The following is a 19,379-nucleotide window of genomic DNA, read 5'->3' as shown; positions in this document are numbered from 1 at the left end:
GCTATTTGAAAAAATTATACCACTTTTCACTTTACACAATGCAAATTTCCAGTTAACGCAATCTTTTTTTTTTTTTTTTTTTTTTTTTTATTCAATAGTTGAAAAAGATTTGAATTGCGCGTCGGACAGGCAATAAACAAACGTTTGCCTGCTGCCCGCCTCAGTGTGGTCCATCAACCATTGGAAGAAGACGTGTTACTTGTTTGTCTCCTGCTAATAAAGTCAATGCAGACTTGCATTTAAAAAATTCAAATTTTTAAATGAGCCAGATGAAAATGAAAAGAACTAGATGAAATCTTTCATATCGCAGAGAACCTCGAAGAAAAGGTTTCAGGTTCTCTGCGATATTTATTTCGCCAGGGCCCAGAGAAGATTGTTGTCGGCTATCGGAAATTGATTGAAGAAAAGAGAAAGTCAACACCGTTCAGATATTTCCGCAACAGTCATTTCTTCATTGTGTATTTTACGCCAGAGATTCCCAAACTTTGTCGGTTCGTAGTGCCCTTAGCGTCTCGGTAATTTTTTCACGGCGCACCCAGACCAAAATAAATACCTAACAGTTCCGTTTAGTACTTAGGTCCAAACAATTTAATAAGAAATGTTGAAACTGTGAACTACCTCAAGCTAGTAGTTCGTGCGGTGTCTGACAGATGTCGAGTATCGCTGTGTTTCCCTCGAAAAGTTAAAACGTTCTGCGGTGTACAGGTTGGGAACTGCTGTTTTATGCAATAATTATTTAATTCTATAATTATGTGCATTATATTTTACATTGTATACAGTTAAAAAGTTATTTAAAAGGTATTTTTAAAATTCTTTATTGACATTCCAGAAGGTCAAGGACCAATTATAATTTTTCCTATTGATTATTATATTCGATTAACGCATTTCCGTTTTGCGCAATGCGCTCTCAGAACAAATTAATCACGTTAATCGAGGCCAGCCTGTATTTCCATCTTCCTAACATTAGAGTCACCGACAATAATTAGCACCTGTGGGACTAGCACATTCGCCCTGAAAGTTGCCACTTTGTTGCCTGATAAACAAGTGCAAGCTCTAGCATTGATGTGGGCAGCTAAGAGCTTGATGGGTCCCTCAATTTAAGTCCTTCGAGGCCATCTACCCTGTCTTTCAAGCTCTCGTAAAGACCCATAACAACGCTGAGTTGGTGCTTAACTTCTTCACACACAAAGGCTTCCCCCTTGGCAGCATCATGTCCTGTCAGAGAAAGGTCTGCAAACATTTCACAAGTAGCACATTTCTTTAGGCTGAGATGCGTTGGAGAATCGATCCCTTCAGTTTTCCCCATAACCACAGCACTCCTGATACTTTGTGGACCTTGCTTTGCTGCTCTAGTCTGGAGCATGATTTCTGTTTAAATACAATATAATTAATTAACAATGAAAATTAACAAGGTTAATAAATTTAATTGATTAATTTACTTGAGTAATGTATATTCTGCTATATAGTTGACTAGTTTTGTTTTGTTTTGTCTGAAGATTACTTTTAGTAGAAGATATTTACTTGGAATTGCTTATATCCATTCTGCCTAAGCCATAGTAAAAGTGAATGTTATTTGCATATATATATTCTCTAGTTAACAAAGCAGGATTTAGGTAGGCTGAAAACATCTACATTGGCAGTCATTATTACCACCATTTTGGGGAAAGACAGATGTATGACCTATGAAGAGATAGCCAATAAATCTGAAATACTGAAATCGCCTGTTTACCAAATTTTGACTGAGGTGCTAGAAAAATTAAAGGTTTCTGCCTGATGGGTCTCACATTTGCTCTTGGATGAACACACATTACCGACAAGAAGGTGAAATTTTTTTAAAATGCATGTCTTGCCATTGATGACACATGTCTTGAACCTTCCTTGAAATCACAATCAGCTCAGTGGAAGAATCCATCTTTGCCATGCCCCTCTAAATGTTGCCAGCAACAATCAAGGATGAAATACGTGGTTATCATGGCCTATGATTATGAGAGCTTTATTGCTGCTGATCATGTACCACTTGGAAGATCAGTAACTGGAGATTGCTATGCTACATTTCTTCATCAGAAATTATTCCTGAAAATTTGTCAGATATGGCCACCTGTTGGAAACTGGTGTGTTCATTCCCCATGACAATGCAAGATTTCATGTCATGCAGATTGTTTTTACCAATTACAAGTGGGAAGCACTACATTCCCCCCCCCCCATAGGTCTGATATTGAGTCTTTGCAATTAGTCTGTTGTCAAATCTCTTGCAAATGTCAAGCTCAAGGAACTGCTGCATGGACGATTATTTCTGTCTTTACAAATGTTCAATGCAGCCATGGACCAGCATCACAGCTTAACTTTGGCAGACAGTTAAACAGCGTTTAAAAATTACCTGAATGTTAGGAAGCAGTCATAAAATGTGAAGGAGACTACATCGAAGATTTTTAATATAAATTATGTTATTAAATAAATTCATTTTAAATTAACTTTTGGACATTACTTTTGGGATAATCCTCGTGTATTTTCTAAAAGTACCTTATCTCTGCAGCTAGCATCTTTGAAGGGTACAAAAATTTGTAAAACAAAGTGTTTCATTTAACAACTTTATTTTACAAATTTTTGTGCAATTAAAAATTGCTAGATGCAGAAGAGGCAAGATAGTTTTGGCAAGTATATATGTTCTTTTGTACTTTCAAAAGTATTCTTTAAAAATTGATATCATTTTCTTGCGTTAATATGTAAATCATTTTGTTTGCTGCATGGAGACCTGATGACATTAACTCATACTGACAACAGCCTAGATGCCTATTCAAATATATGAAATACCTTAGTTGTAGCGCCTCCGTAGCCAGGTGGGAAGGAGCAGCAGTGCATAGCACACGCTTCTTGATTAGACCGGGGTTCGAGCCCGTCACCACCAAATATGGAGAATGCGGAAAGGTCAGGGAATGACCACCGCATATCCCGGAGCAATATGGCCTTAGTTGCTAATGCTCCTAAAAACCAAATAACAACAACAATAACCTTAGTTGTATTTTTAGAAGCCAAATATTTGGATGAATGTCTACTCATATATGTACATTACAGAGCCATGCTCCAAATTACTATTTTGTTACATTTCAGACAGATTTACAATAAAGGTTCTGCTGTATTTGAACACACCGACCTTCCCACCTGTTACTGCACAGCGAGTAACTTATCACACAGCATGTGCACTATCCACCATAAGTACCATGTATTAGGATGAAAAGCAATTAGCACATCATTAATTTCAAATATGTATACTGAATGATTAGCACATGAAAAAGTTAATGGTATTTGGGGGAAATCTGGTGTTTCTTGGGGGGTTGATAGCTAGCTACAGTGCGACAAATTATTTATTCTTTCTGTTGCTCAGGAATTAAACATTTTCAGGACATCATCTTCTGACAAATGCAGAAGAAATAGAAATCCAGAGGTGACATTGAGGCCAAGAAACTACAAGGTAAGCATAAAAATACTGACTGACAGGAGCCAATGCACTTTGAAACAGTTGATAATCTTATTTCTCTGTTAGACCTAGACTTCAGTTTTTCATAGAAATATATTGATGTAATAAATATATATTTCTAGAATTTCCATAGATCAATGGGCTGTGCTATACACTCTTCCAGTCTGAAAGGCATGTTTGTATATTGAGGTTGCTGGGACAGTTTTAATTATATGGGTGCATTCTCCCAGTCTTGAACTTGGAACCATGTGTTATTGTCTCAGGGGGAAGGGTTCTCATGGTATGAACTAGGTCTACTGGTCTCATTGCATGCAACAAATTACTATTTTACTAATCCTGTTGCAGTAGCACCCATAAATGCAGAGTTCTGCATTTATGGTTCCATTCTTTTCTTCCAGCACAAAGCCGTGACTACAACCCATTTTAACATCCTTGGAATGAACTGGAATGCAGATTTAGGGTACAGCCAAGGTGACACTATTCATTAGTGGATCTCATGAATGTTAAATGTGGAATGGAGTAGAGCATAATACTCACTGCTTTCTACCAGAAATCAGCAGAAAGTCTTTCATTTTCTGTAATGCATTTAAGTAGCCATTGTAACCAAATATGCAATGGCTTTCTTTGAATCAATTCACATTTTGTTCATAACTACAAATGTTCCATGACCACATCTTTTTAAAGGATAACATATATTATTGATATTATGGTGGTTTCGTTCTTGTTTGATTTTCTAAATAAAGTAAATAAAATTTATGCAAAATGTTTCTGATTTTTTTGATATATACTGTAACATTTTGTTTTTTTAGTCCTGATGGGAGGCATTTTATCTACTGTAGCTGGTCAGAATGTAGTAAGTAATTTTTTGTTATGCTTTAATTTTGGTTATATAAATATTAATATGAACAAAAATAGTATTCAGAAATAATGAAATTATCATTTCAAAAATGCAGCTAGTCCGAATTTTATATTTATTTTTAGGTTGGAGAACAACATGGTTACTCCTCTAGAGGTGATTGTCAAAGAGACGTGACTGCCATTTTAATCACTCACTGAATAAGACAATGTTGCCCAACCTGCAGTCTGCAGACCATTTGTGGCCTGTGGGACTTAACAGTAAATTTGAGCTTTTTTGCAGTAGGCAGCAATCCTGTTAACATTGATGGGAAAATATAATTATACCTATAACAAACTAATGATTATATTACATGTGTTAAGGCCAACTACATATCATTTATTTAAAAAAAAAAAAAAACAGTTATAAATATATTTGGTTGTTTAATTTATTTTTTTATTTTTTTTTTATTTTGTGGTCCATATCTGAAAAAAGGTTGGGAAATACTGGAATATGAGACATGCACATAGTCAGTTAACCTAGTGTTAATTAACCCAGATCATCGCTCATATGTATAAAATGCCCATGAAGTTGTAATTCAGGTACAGCAGGTGGTAAATGATTTCACCACCTGGTGGAATAACACTTTGCTTAATCAAAGTTTGAAGCACCAAACTGTTTAGTCTCTGTAAAAAATGCTGATATTACTCCATCTCTTTTCTGTTGCACAGTGGGTTCATTGTGTGTCATTCCTTTAGAGGTTATGAGGGATCAGGACAGGATACTAATATTACTTACATTTTGGAAGTACAGCTTTAAAATGGTTTTTGCAGGTTGGCTGCTTGATTGTCTACCAGGCTGAATTTATTCTTAATGCTTTTACTGGTGTCCACATCAGCTAGTGGCTAGCTTATAATCTTGCTGCTGCTTCTCTGCCAGCTATGAATAAAGGAAATCTGTGTGATGAGCATGCATGGGGGGGGGATTGCACTCCCAGAGTCTCCTCAGCCATATATATATACCTGGCTGAGGAGCTATGTGTATTTCAGTTCTAATCTTAGCAATGCCTATTTCTGTCTATTACTTTCTAGGCCCTACTTACATTTTCTAACAAAATCTCATTATTGTTGTCTCAGCCATGACTCATCTCATTTGTCCTAATTCCTTTGGCGCACTATACCCTTGTTGTTTTTGCACACATAAAAAATCAAATCAACCTAATTCCTTCTGCTTTCAAGTTGATATAGCTTGACCACTTAAAAAAGAACCTCCACAGTATGACATACACACATAAAACAATGCTACATTGAAGATTTTGAGATGTTCTATAACAGTGACAGGAGCAGCAGCCACTTCTATAGAACATCCCTTTTTTTTTTTTTTTTTTTTTGTGAAAACATTGGTTTTCAACCAGAGTGACACAGCTGTATACCAACTGTTTATTCCAATAGCAGTTCATTTTTTGATTCTTCCCAGTTGATACTGGACTTGGAGTCAGTTTAATCATGATTTTGAGCAAATAATAACTATCAGTGTCACGTGTTATTATTCCTAATTATGCTGCTGTAGTAAATAAACATCAACCTCAAGACAGAATGTCGGACAATTTCAAGGAAAATCACAGCTGGTGTCCCACAAGGGGCATTTGCTCTGGGATTTTATTTACTGCCATCATTGTTCTCTACATACTCGAAAAAGGAGACGTAATTTACTATTGCAATGATATTAACATCTTAAACTTGATGACTATGTAGAAGATATCAGGTGTGCAGTTATTGGAAATCTGAATGACCTACAGGATTATCTCAAAAACTTCTGTTAGATGAACCCAGCTAAATCTGCACAGATGATCACTCTGAAACACCATCCTACTTGAATACAACTCTCTCTTGTAGGACTGGAAACACTATTTGCTGAAACTCACTCTGATCTTGGTGTTGTCTTTAACACCAAACTAATTTTCAATGCACATATCATCAAACTTCATTTCACATTTTGTTAGTTGTGATGGATCAAGCAGCAACTGCTAAGTGCAACAGATTCATCCTGTGTGTGTGTGTCACACATTTATTTAGTTATTCTCTACTCATTTGGGCATCAGCAGTGCCCACCAACATGTGCATTCGCTAATTATGCCTTCACTAATACCAAACAGGTGAAGCCCTAGGTGTCAGGTGTATCAAAGTATTCTCTAACAGGCATTTTTGACAAATTTTTTTTGTTCCAAGTACTGTTTTCCTTATTTCACATATTATCTACAGCCCTTTTGTACTACAAGCAGGAGTCAGAATCCCAGAAAGTAAATCCACCTTTGTTCCTTTTTCTCTTAGTACTAACCAAACTAACAATGCCACTTGGTCACCTCATGGCACTGCTCCTACCTCTCTGTGGTGCAGTGGGAAACTTGGGAAGAAAAGCTAATCTCTCACAGCCAAAAGAATGAAAATATAGACTATATTAGTTCAGTACCACCTGGATCGCTTGATCTTAATGAAAGGGATGAGGAAGAAGGTACTATGACTTCCAGTGCTAAAAGATAATGCTAAACAAGTCCTCACAGCTTGTTAGTAAAAAGATGTGTAGAGTATTGCTGACCCTCTTCAGATGGTCTGCAGACTACAGTCAGGTGACATACTTGTTGAAATGGCAGAACCTCATCACTTAGAATGGGTATTAAAATAATTTTTTGGGCATTCCCAACAAAGTACACCTCAAACTTTGAATTTTTTTTTTTTTTTATGTAAACCCCAAAAATGAGAGGTATTAGAACCTATAGTATTTAGTACCGTGCTTGGGTTGGAGGTTGAGAAGACGAAAGAAGATGTTTGTAGACATTGGACTTGAACTTCTGTAGACTGTAATTTTCAGGAAATACGTATGAGGAAGGTTGTTCCAGAAAACATATCATTTATTTAAAATGATATGTTTTTTGTTATGTTAAAATGATATGTTTTTTGATATGTTAAAATGATATGAAGCAGTTGAATGAATAAACGAGGAACATGAAAAGTTGGTTCTGTGAGTTTGAAGTTGGACAGTAAATGGATGTTGGCTGGTGGCGGCAAGTGTTCGGACTGTTTTGAAACAGAGAGCGGGAATTATAGAAGCAAATTCAGAAGAACAGTGCCCATGGAAGTATCTGTAGAAGAGGCATGCAGCAGAAACAGCACGCCTATGAGACAGTGAGTGGAGAGACTCTGTTAGAGATGAATCATTAATTAACCTAACTGCCCTCTTCTGAATGGAATCAAGAAGCCTGAGAGAGGTTTTGGGGGCACCACCCCAGATGTGGGAATAATATTCCATGGCAGGGCAGATTTGCAATTTATACAGAGTGAGCAGCTGTTTGAAAGAAAAGTAACACCGAGAGCGAAAGAGAAAACCAAGTTTTTTAGATGCAGAGGAAGCAATATTTGTAATGTTCTTGGGACAAGAGAGATTAAAAGTCAAGGTAATCCCCAAAAGAGATATTTCATTTTGCCTAGAAATCGGAGTGTCACTAAAGATAAACATAGGAGCGGAAGAATCCTTTTAGCGAGATATAAGACAAAACTGAGTTTTAGAAGGGGTTGAAATCAACTAAGTTGTCTTTGAACCACTGGAGAATTACCTGAATATCGGCATTTAAGGAATTGGTAGCAGATTTTCGAGAAGTGGAATGTAATGTGCTATCATCGGCAAAACTATGGATGGGGTTTCCAGTCAATGGAAGAAGGTCATTAATATACAAGAGGAAAAGAATAGGGGAAAGAACTGAACCTTGGGGGATACTGGCATTAGTGGAGAAGTTAGAAGACAGAGAGCCATCTGCCATCACCCTCACTGAGCGATCAGAGAGAAAACTGGATAACCAATTAATAAAAACAGTTGGCAAACCATAAGATGGAAGCTTGTTTAGAAGACCTTTATGCCAAACATGATCAAAAGACTTTCAGATGTCAAGAGCAACTACTTGTGTTTCCCTGGACCTTTCCATTAAATTAGTCCATAAATGGGTAACATAAGCCAGAACATCACCAGTGGATCTACACTGACGGAATCCATACTGGCGATCGTTGATCAGACGGAAGGTTTCTAGGTAGTTTAAGAGTTGGTGGTTAATTGATTTCTCCATTAATTTAGAAAGAGTAGAAGTAATTGCAATGGGACGATAATTGGATTGGAAGGATTTGTCACCCTTTTTAGGAACTGGCTGGATATGAGCAAATTTCCAAGCAGAAGGTAAAACACCTTTGGAATAAGAAAGTGAAAAAAGGCGGGAAAGAATAGGAGTAAGTTCAGGAGTACAGGTTTTGAGAACAAGTGGAGAAATACCATCGGGACCTGAAGCTTTCTTAGCATCAAGATTCGTCAAAATCCTTCTGACAGCCTTTTGACGCAAGACCACAGGAGCCACTGAATGAAGCATGTTGGGAATGGTGGGAGGTGTTTTACCAAGATCATTAATACATGAGTTGGAAGAAAAATGGGATGCTAGCAGGTCAGCTTTATCCTTGGCTGAAGCGATAACAGAACCATCTGGTTTGGACAGAGGTGGGAGCAGAGATGTGCAAAAGTTGCGGCCAATAGCTTTTTCAAGGGACCAGAATGCTCGGCTACCATTAGGGCAGGAAGCAAGTTTTCTACTCTTAACCTCTTCAAACTCTAGTTTGGACTGATTAATAACTGCTTTACAATTGTTGCAAACTTTGGTGTAAGCAGAAAATGAAACTGAAGAATTAGAAACAAGCCAATTACGATATGCAACATTCTTCTCTTGTGAACAGCCTTTGCATATTTATTGGAAAACCAAGGTTTAGATAAAGGATGAGATTTTAAAGTGGAGTGTGGGATAAAGGATTCCATTCCTGCAAGAATAATTTCACTGACACGATCTGAGCAAACGTTGACATCAGAAGTTTTGAAACAGTAATCCGACCAAAGAAAAGAAGTCTCGCAGGTCATCCCATTTTGCATTCTTGTAATGCCAAACAACACGAGGTTCGGAATAGCCATGAGATAAAGGCTCCCTTGGAGAATAGACAAACACCAAGTTGTGATCTGAAATGCCTAAAGGACCTCTCACTTCGACCGTGTACTTAGAAGAGTTGTTTGTGAGAAAAAGATCAAGCGTGTTGGCTGTATGATTAGGATTGTCCGGTATTCTTGTAGGTAAATGAACAATCTGTGCAAGGTCATTAGTAATTGCAAAAGCTTCAGCATCTAAACCAGCCGGGTCGGTGTGACTAGAAAACGGAAGCTAGATGGAGTTGTGAACATTAAAATCACCAAGGAAAATTACCTCACTGTTAGGAAAGTTGGACTGGAGAAAGTCAAGTTGCAAAGAGAGGAAGTCAAAAAGCTCCAAGTGATTAGTGGGGTTGGGAGAATGGTAGAGACAACAAATGAATTTTACACAATGAGGTAGAGAGATTTTAAGCCAGAGAAGATCAAACAGAGTAGATTGCCAAGTCTCTGACAGGAAATATCAGAATGGACATATGCACAAGTACCATCTTTGAGAGAAAAGAAATCATACAGCGAATAATTTGGCCATCTCAGATGAGCAGTAGTTGAATCAACCGATAACTGAAATTCTCTCAGAAAAAGTACATGGGGTTTGGCAGACTACAAGTGGAAATGGACATCGTTAAGATTAGAATTGAAACCACGTATATTTGTTAAATGAATTGAGAAGTGTTTGGGAGGTTTAGATCTTTTCGCAGATAAGCTTGCTCTATTCGATTGACAATTCATGGTGTATTCAATAGTAAGAAAAAGCGGGTGGGACATGCTGTATGAAGTAATGAAATTTTTGGATATGGCGTACACGTGATAAGAATATACCCAGATCCTTGACATAACGTGGCCTCGACAATGCTCCCCGCATACACACTACTCGGACTCCCTCCAGTCACTATCTGGCAGAGTAGAGGTAGCAAGATTATACACTAGCTGATCCGGAAGCCTCCTAGAGAGTTACCATTAGGTTCAGTCCGGTGTACTAACTAGCGGCCGGCCTGCGAACACCGTTTTAGAGCTGTACCCTCGAAATATAAGGAATATTGGTTCTCGCCACGATGTTCATCATAACCTCAAAAGTCATCAATCATTCTGCATGATGGAAGAGATAGGAAAGGGTTGACCGGAACTTAGCTCTGGAGACTAAACATGGGTTCCACCACTTCAAGCCTCCAATAAGCAAAGTGGTGGTATTGCACCGGTTGATGAGAGTCATCTACCACCTATTACTGCCTGGTAACATAGAGTGGTGGCATTCCTCCATGTGGTGTGGGTGCCACACCTCGACTCCTGCTTACGTTGGTTTACACCTGGGTGGTCACCCACCATGTACTTGTGCATGGAGGTTATACCCAGGATTACTAACAGTCCCACCATCGTGAAGGTGCAAGCAGAGGTTTTGGCTGTCACAGACCGTCCAGACTTCGCCGAAATTGGGTCCACTTGACTTGAGTGTCACCCGACATCAGTTCCATCAGTGTTTTAGACTCCCAGGTAGCAAGTGCTGCTTGTCTGGCATATCTGAGAGAATGTCTGTGACAACCTCAAGGCCTATTGAACACAATTAGAAATCAAATGAACTCAATTATACGAAGCTTCCCATTAAACAAATTTTTCACTTAATTTTCCCTTAATATTTCACTTAAACTCTTATTGGAGGCCAACTATATCACCTTTCAAGACAAAGTATACAAACACATATTTTGGTTTGCCGATGGGATTGAGTTGAGCAGCTTAATATCAGAGATTTATCTCTCAACGATTGAGCGTATACATTTGACGCCTTTTCTACCCCGTATCACATGCTATGTGAAGTATTTAGACAAAGTTCTAGTTATTACTGATAGTAGTACTATCCAAGACATTTTACATTTGTTTAATAATATTCACTCTAGAGTCCAATTTACATTGGAAAGGGAGGGTATGGATACAAGGTCATTAAATTTTTTAAATTTCACACTTACTCGGGACTCGAATAAAATCCAATTTAACGTATATTTAAAACCTTCAAACACCGGTATGCTTCTGCATTATAACAGCTATCACCCGTTTTCCTACAAGAGATCTATTTTCTTTAATCATTTTCTAAATGCCTATAAATATTCAACAATGAAATCTGCTTTGAGCTCAGAAATACAAATATTAACCAGCAGATTCTTAAAAGGGTTATCCCCTTGCTAAAATAAACCTAATTAGGGTACAAGCTAGGCATAGGATAAAAAGTACTACATCAACCAACAATCGTAATATTAAAAAATACTTTATTTCTGTCCCGTATATAGAACAGTGGCAGGGGTTGTCCCCTTCCTATAAATATTCAACAACGGAATCTGCTTTGGTCTCAGAAATACAAATTGGAAATATTAACCAGCAGATTCTTAAACAGGGGTTATCCCCTTGCCACAATAAACCAAATTAGGGTAGAAGCTAGGGATAGGATACAAAATACTACACCAACCAACAATAGTAATATCAAAAAATACTTTATTTCTGTCCCGAACAGTGGCACAAACAACTTAATATATTCTTTAAAAATAAGGAATTTAAAATTGTGGCCTGCCCAATATGGAAATTACACACTATGCTGAACAATCGCTCGGTTCTTTCCGCGTTCGCAACACAAATTAATGACCTGGTACAAACAATTCTTGCAGTTATTGTGACTCGTCTTACCAAGGTTTGGCGCGGTTTTTTTTTTTTTTTTTTTTATGTAAACCCCAAACACGAGAGGTATTAGAACCGAACCAATAGTACTTAGTACCGTGCTTGAGTTGGAGGTTGAGAAGACAAAAGAAGATATTTGTTGACATTGGACTTGAACTTCTGTAGACTGTAATTTTCAGGAAGTACATATGAAGGAAGTTTTTTCCAGAAAACGGCAGTTGAATGAATAAACAAGGAAGATGAAAAGTTGGTTCTGTGAGTTTAAGTTGGACAGTAAATGGATGTTGGCTCGTGGCAGCACGTGGTCGGACTGTTTTGAAAGAGAGTGGGAATTGTAGAAGCCAATTCAGACGAACAGTGCCCATGGAAGTATCTGTAGAAGACGCATGCAGCAGAAACAGTACATCTATGAGACAGCAAGTGGAGAGACTCTGTTAGAGATGAATCATTAATTAACCTAACGGCCCTCTTCTGAATGGAATCAAGATGCCTGAGAGAGGTTTTGGGGACACCACCCCAGATGTGGGAACAATATTCCATGGCAGGGCGAATTTGCAATTTATACAGAGTGAGCAGCTATTTGGAAGAAAAGTAATGCCGAGAGCGAAAGAGAAAACCAAATTTTTTAAATGCAGAGGAAGCAATATTTGTAATGTGCTTGTGCCAAGAGAGATTAGAAGTCAGGGTAATCCCCAAAAGAAATATATCATTTTGCCTAGAAATCGGAGTGTCACTAAAGATAAGCATAGGAGCAGAAGAATCCTTTTTGCGAGATATAAGACAAGACTGAGTTTTAGAAGGGTTGAAATCAACTAAGTTGTCTTTGCCCCACTGAAGAATTACCTGAAGATCGGCATTTAAGGAATTGGTAGCAGATTTTCGAGAAGTTGAAGCTGATTTAGCAGGACAAGGTTTCTCAAAATGGACTTATTTCTTATTCTTCTTCTTATTTGGTTTTTAGGAGCATTAGCAACTAAGGCCATATTGCTCGGGGAATATGCGGTGGTCATTCCCTTGACCTTTCGCATCCTCCGTATTTGGTGGTGACGGGCTCGAACCCCGGTCTAATCAAGAAGCGTGTACTCTCAAAATGGAAAGTGGAATGCAATGTGCTATCATCAGCAAAACTATGGATAGGATTTCCTGTCAATGGAAGAAGGTCATTAATGTACAAGAGGAAATGAGTAGGGGAAAGAACTGAACCTTGGGGGGACACCGGCATTAGTGGAGAAATTAGAAGACAGAGAGCCATCTACCATCACCCTCAGTGAGCGATCAGAGAGAAAACTGGATAACCAATTACTAAAAACAGTTGGCAAACCATCAGATGGAAGCTTGTTTAGAAGACCTTTATGCCAAACACGATCGAAAGCCTTTGAGATTTGAAGAGCAACTACATGTGTTTCACCGAACCTTTCCATTCAATTAGTCCATAAATGGGTAACATAAGCCAGAACATCACCAGTGGATCTACACTGACGGAATCCATACTGGCGATCGTTGATCAGACGGAAGGTTTCTAGGTAGTTTAAGAGTTGGTGGTTAATTGATTTCTCCATTACTTTAGAAAGAGTAGAAGTAATTGCAATAGGACGATAATCGGATGGGAGGGATTTGTCACCCTTTTTAGGAACTGGCTGGATATGAGCAAATTTCCAAGCAGAAGGAAAAACACCTTTGGAATAAGAAAATGAAAAAAGCGGCAAAGAACAGGAGTAAGTTCAGGAGCACAAGTTTTGAGAACAAGTCGAGAAATACCATCGGGACCTGGAGCTTTCTTAGCATTAAGATTTGTCAAAATCCTTTTGTCGGAAGACTACAGGAGGCATTGAATGGAGCGTGTTGGGAATGGTGGGAGGTGTTTTACCAAGATCATTAATACATGAGTTGGAAGAAAAATGGGATGCTAGCAGGTCAGCTTTATCCTTGGCTGAAATGACAACAGAACCATCTGGTTTGGACAGAGGTGGGAGCAGAGATGGGCAAAAGTTGTGGCCAATAGCCATGGGACTAGCCATGAGATAAAGGTTCCATTTATCTGCTGCAAGAGTAGCTCATGGTGTCTTATCAATGATATACAGGAATATTTCTAGCAGGGATAGGGAGGTGATTATTCCCTTGTATAAGGCAATGTTCCGGCCGCACCTTGAGTACTGTATACAGGTCTGGAGGCCTCATTTCAAGAAGGATGTAGAGCTGCTGGAACGAGAACAGAGAAGGGCAACAAGGTTAGTGAATGGAACGAAGTGTTGCTCTTACGAAGAAAGGCTTAAGTTTTGCAAATTACAGTGTCTGGAGACCAGGCACCGGCAAGGTGATATGATAGAGGTGTACAAAGCCTTGAATGGTTTGAGCATGCTGATGGGATACTGCCTCTTGCTCAGAATAATCACCTGAGAGGGCATAAATTCAAATTGAGGAAAGACAGATGTAGGATAGATGTGTGGAAATTTGCCTTTAGCCAGCGGGTAGTTGGTTGGTTGGTGGAACAGACTTCCATACCTTGCTGCGGAAGTTGATAGCCTAAATAAATTTAAGGCTCAGCTGGACAGGTATTTCGAACGAACGGAGAGGTGAAGTGGAAGGGTTGTTTTTTTTGGCTGATGCTGCATAAGCTTGCTTTCTTGCATCATATGCTTCTACTAATGCTAATGCTAAAACTCCCAATAAAACTAAATCTCGAACAGGAGTATGCACTAGGCTAATCTGTTATGGGATCCAAATTAGGAGTACATCACTTGGCAAGTCACACGATAATCAAGTCCCTAATGAGTTACTTTTGTTTCTAGGGCAAGCACCCATTTCTTAAAGCGATGCACCAAGTCTTAATTTGAGATTGATACACCGCTTACTTTGGGAAAAACAAAAAGAACCACTAGTTGAGCATGCCTATTTTCAGTTATTTGATTATACATTGGTCAGCATCAATTTCCTCTCTGAAAAAACTTCAACAGATTCTCATAGGAAATATGTGCTTAAAAAGTTCTCATCACCCTCAATTTTAAAATAACATAGGTTAATGACAGAAAACCAAGACCTGTAGTTGGTTTAATCATCTTTTCATGTATTTTATCTATTCATTTTTAAAATTTTTTTCCTAGAACACTCGGGATTTTTCTGGAGCTTTCTACAACATTCTAGAACTTTTGACTGAGTTCTCTATAAACATTGTAAGCCTTCTAGAAACTCTTCTACCAGTGTATATATATGGGTTCTAGGTGCATGTGTTTCAGAGAGCAAGTGGTGAACAAAGTGAAGTGTTTTATTGAATTTGTATAAATTGTGAACTGTGTTTAAATTAGAAAAAATCTACAATTTCTTAATTGTGTTCTTATGTGCACGTACCTCAACCCTACATGAAGTATGACTGAGTTGCAAGATTAAAGCACTAAATACTGCTGTTTTTTTATGTGAGTGCGACAGCCGATCTGAGCGAAGTATTGCTACTATAGGGTAAAAAAAAATGCTCAGATGGTTCTGGAACTACACCAGTCCAGAAAAATGTAGCACATCCTCCTTTGGTGGATAAGTCAAAAATCTGTTTACCTCCACTACATATCAATCTAGGCTTGATAAAAATATTTGTGAAAGCAATGGGGGTAAAAAGGAGAAGGATTTTCCTATTCAAGGCAAAAGATTTCCTTGAACCAGTGCAGCCAAGATAAGAGGTAATTTTGTTAGGTCCTCAAATCAAACTGCTATTCCAAGATGAAGAATTCAGTAAAAAATTAAATTAAATGCTACAGAAATAAGAGCCCAGAAGGCATTCAAAAACATCAGCCGGAACTTTTTAGGAAAGGAGAAATTACACAATTACAGTGAAATTGTGGTAACTAAATTTAGAGTACAGAAGGTTAGGATGCAATGTGTCATTAAAGTTTCATTTTAGACTTTGTGTCATTAAAGTTTCATTTTCATTTTAGACATTTACATTTAGACTATTTTCCTGAAAACTTGGGAGCCATCTCCGATGAACACAGTGAAATGTTTTTTCACAACGATATTTCTCAAATGGAAAAAAGATACCAGGGAAAATAGAATCCAAATATGTTGGCAGACTACTGTTGAAATCTTGTACAGGAGACACCAATGGATGATTATAAAAACCAAAAAATTACAAAATGTTTTGTTATCAGATAAACATTTTTGTAAATAAAATAAGGTTGGCAGACTCAGTGTTCAATATTTAGTACTGTGCGTAATATTTTCGTAAAATATATGAAATCTTTTTTAACAGATATTTATTTAAAGTATACCCAGTAAAATAAAATAAAATAAAATATTTCCAGAAGCTTTCGGAACTCGTGTCCCTTTCTCAACTGACAGAATTTTTAAATACATTACAAGCAAACTGTGGCACGTTACTCATTCGTCATTGTTGTAGCACGGACGTGTGCTGCCTTGCGCCAGTGATCATCCATCAATAAAACGGTTGTCTCCAGGATTGGATGTATACGCATGCCTTTCTGGCGATTTAATGCCTTAGGGTTGTTCATTATGTTTAGTGACTCTAGCCATAGGCGGTGGCGAAAGTGTCGCGCGTGGTCCACTATCTCAAAGTCGCGCTTGGGGTCAAGATCGTGGTTGGTAGCCCAAAAATGTTCTGCAAGCGCGGACTGGTCAGTTTCGGCAAGCCGGATTGCTCTGTCGTGTTCCGTGAGGCGATCCTGGAGACGTCTCGATGTCTCACCTACGTAGCAACTGTTACAGGCCCTACAGGTGATACGGTACACTACATTGCTGCGTAAGACAGGTGTGACAGGGGTCTTCACACTGGAGACAAGTGAACGTAGGTTCCTACCTGGTAATTGTACACATTTTATGTTGTAACTTCTCAGGATCTTCGAGATACGTCCTGACACTCCTGGATAGTACGGAATGTAGGCGGATGATATGCCGACTTGCTTCGGAGGTCTTGGGTTGGAAGTAAGCTCTTGTGCCTGTAACAAGCATCTGTTTAGTACATGGGATGGATAACCGCATCTGGTTAAGTCCGCCTTCACACGGGAGATCTCGTTACGTCTAATTGTGTCGGTGCTGGAATGGCTCCAGGCCCTGGAGAACAGGGTGCGGGCAGTGCTATTGAGATGGCTTGGAGCGTGGCCGGACCCGTAGTTGGTGAATTGACCGCACCACATGGGTTTGCGGTATACTGAGGTCTCTAGATGTGGGCCTACGCGATGCACTAGCACGTCCAGAAACGGGAGCGAACCGTCCACCTCTGATTCTACGGTAAACTTGATGAAATTGGATAGAGAGTTGAGGTATTCTAGTAGTACCGTTTCAGAACCACGTGGTATTATGGTAAAAATATCGTCGACATATCTACACCACGTTGTAATAGGTGTAGGTGGGTTCTGGTGTATCTGCTTCTCCAGATCTTCCATGGCGATGTTAGCTACTACGGAACTGACAGGGGCACCCATAGCAGTGCCATGTACTTGTTTGTAGAGTGAGTCTTCAAAGGTGAAGATGCTGCTAGAGAGGCATAGGTTGAGGGCGGTACAGATGTCATCAGTGGATAGTGACGTCCTGGATTGGAGGCTTAAGTCGCTCTCAAGGAGCCTTCTGGCGCAGTGCACGGCCTGTTGGACGGGAACAGCAGGCCGTGCACTGCGCCAGAAGGCTCCTTGAGAGCGACTTAAGCCTCCAATCCAGGACGTCACTATCCACTGATGACATCTGTACCGCCCTCAACCTATGCCTCTCTAGCAGCATCTTCACCTTTGAAGACTCACTCTACAAACAAGTACATGGCACTGCTATGGGTGCCCCTGTCAGTTCCGTAGTAGCTAACATCGCCATGGAAGATCTGGAGAAGCAGATACACCAGAACCCACCTACACCTATTACAACGTGGTGTAGATATGTCGACGATATTTTTACCATAATACCACGTGGTTCTGAAACGGTACTACTAGAATACCTCAACTCTCTATCCAATTTCATCAAGTTTACCGTAGAATCAGAGGTGGACGGTTCGCTCCCGTTTCTGGACGTGCTAGTGCATCGCGTAGGCCCACATCTAGAGACCTCAGTATACCGCAAACCCATGTGGTGCGGTCAATTCACCAACTACGGGTCCGGCCACGCTCCAAGCCATCTCAATAGCACTGCCCGCACCCTGTTCTCCAGGGCCTGGAGCCATTCCAGCACCGACACAATTAGACGTAACGAGATCTCCCGTGTGAAGGCGGACTTAACCAGATGCGGTTATCCATCCCATGTACTAAACAGATGCTTGTTACAGGCACAAGAGCTTACTTCCAACCCAAGACCTCCGAAGCAAGTCGGCATATCATCCGCCTACATTCCGTACTATCCAGGAGTGTCAGGACGTATCTCGAAGATCCTGAGAAGTTACAACATAAAATGTGTACAATTACCAGGTAGGAACCTACGTTCACTTGTCTCCAGTGTGAAGACCCCTGTCACACCTGTCTTACGCAGCAATGTAGTGTACCGTATCACCTGTAGGGCCTGTAACAGTTGCTACGTAGGTGAGACATCGAGACGTCTCCAGGATCGCCTCACGGAACACGACAGAGCAATCCGGCTTGCCGAAACTGACCAGTCCGCGCTTGCAGAACATTTTTGGGCTACCAACCACGATCTTGACCCCAAGCGCGACTTTGAGATAGTGGACCACGCGCGACACTTTCGCCACCGCCTATGGCTAGAGTCACTAAACATAATGAACAACCCTAAGGCATTAAATCGCCAGAAAGGCATGCGTATACATCCAATCCTGGAGACAACCGTTTTATTGATGGATGATCACTGGCGCAAGGCAGCACACGTCCGTGCTACAACAATGACGAATGAGTAACGTGCCACAGTTTGCTTGTAATGTATTTAAAAATTCTGTCAGTTGAGAAAGGGACACGAGTTCCGAAAGCTTCTGGAAATATTTTATTTTATTTTATTTTACTGGGTATACTTTAAATAAATATCTGTTAAACTATGGACCCCAGTACTCCAGGCCCATTTGTCACTATTCGAAATCTTTTTTGTTAGAAACTTAGTTTTTGACTTTAATCCCTTCTCCCTTAAAACTGATGGGTGTTACTACGATATGGTTGCCATATTTGAATTCAGCAATGTCAAATCTAAAAGAATCATACTGAATTTTACCAGGAAGCAAAAAAGAATTTACCAGTGTTATTAGTCCAACCTACAGGCTATATAATCATGAAATGCCTACAGCCATTTCCATCTCAGTCATGATATCCTTGAATGAAGTATTCAAAGTGGATCTTGTAGTTATTTAGGCAAGATCTGAACTTAAGAAATATTACAGAATTTAAAATTTCAAAATATTCTAGAATTTAAATTAGCAGAGTGTTACAGGAATTAAACAGTTACCTAAACTTTATTCACTTTATTCACAAATTAAAATTAAGC

At 39.3% G+C, this 19,379-nt stretch overlaps 1 protein-coding gene across 2 annotated transcripts in view; it reads left to right on the top strand.

Annotated features, from left to right (window-relative positions):
• LOC150079077 (DDB1- and CUL4-associated factor 11) overlaps positions 1-19,379 on the top strand; it is a 446,028-nt gene that overhangs the window by 225,393 nt on the left and 201,256 nt on the right. For both annotated transcript variants that reach the window (XM_090383756.1, XM_090383757.1), the window contains one exon: positions 4,285-4,328. In XM_090383756.1, the coding sequence (XP_090239882.1) occupies positions 4,285-4,328 (44 nt within the window). The remainder of the gene's footprint in view (positions 1-4,284; positions 4,329-19,379) is intronic.

The sequence above is a fragment of the Mastigoproctus giganteus genome, chromosome 10, assembly GCF_048544385.1.
Source record: "Mastigoproctus giganteus isolate SK-2022 chromosome 10, ASM4854438v1, whole genome shotgun sequence".
Classification (NCBI taxonomy): domain Eukaryota; kingdom Metazoa; phylum Arthropoda; class Arachnida; order Uropygi; family Thelyphonidae; genus Mastigoproctus; species Mastigoproctus giganteus.
The sequence above is the reverse complement of the archived record's forward strand: the minus strand, read 5'-3'. Positions and strand labels throughout refer to the sequence as shown.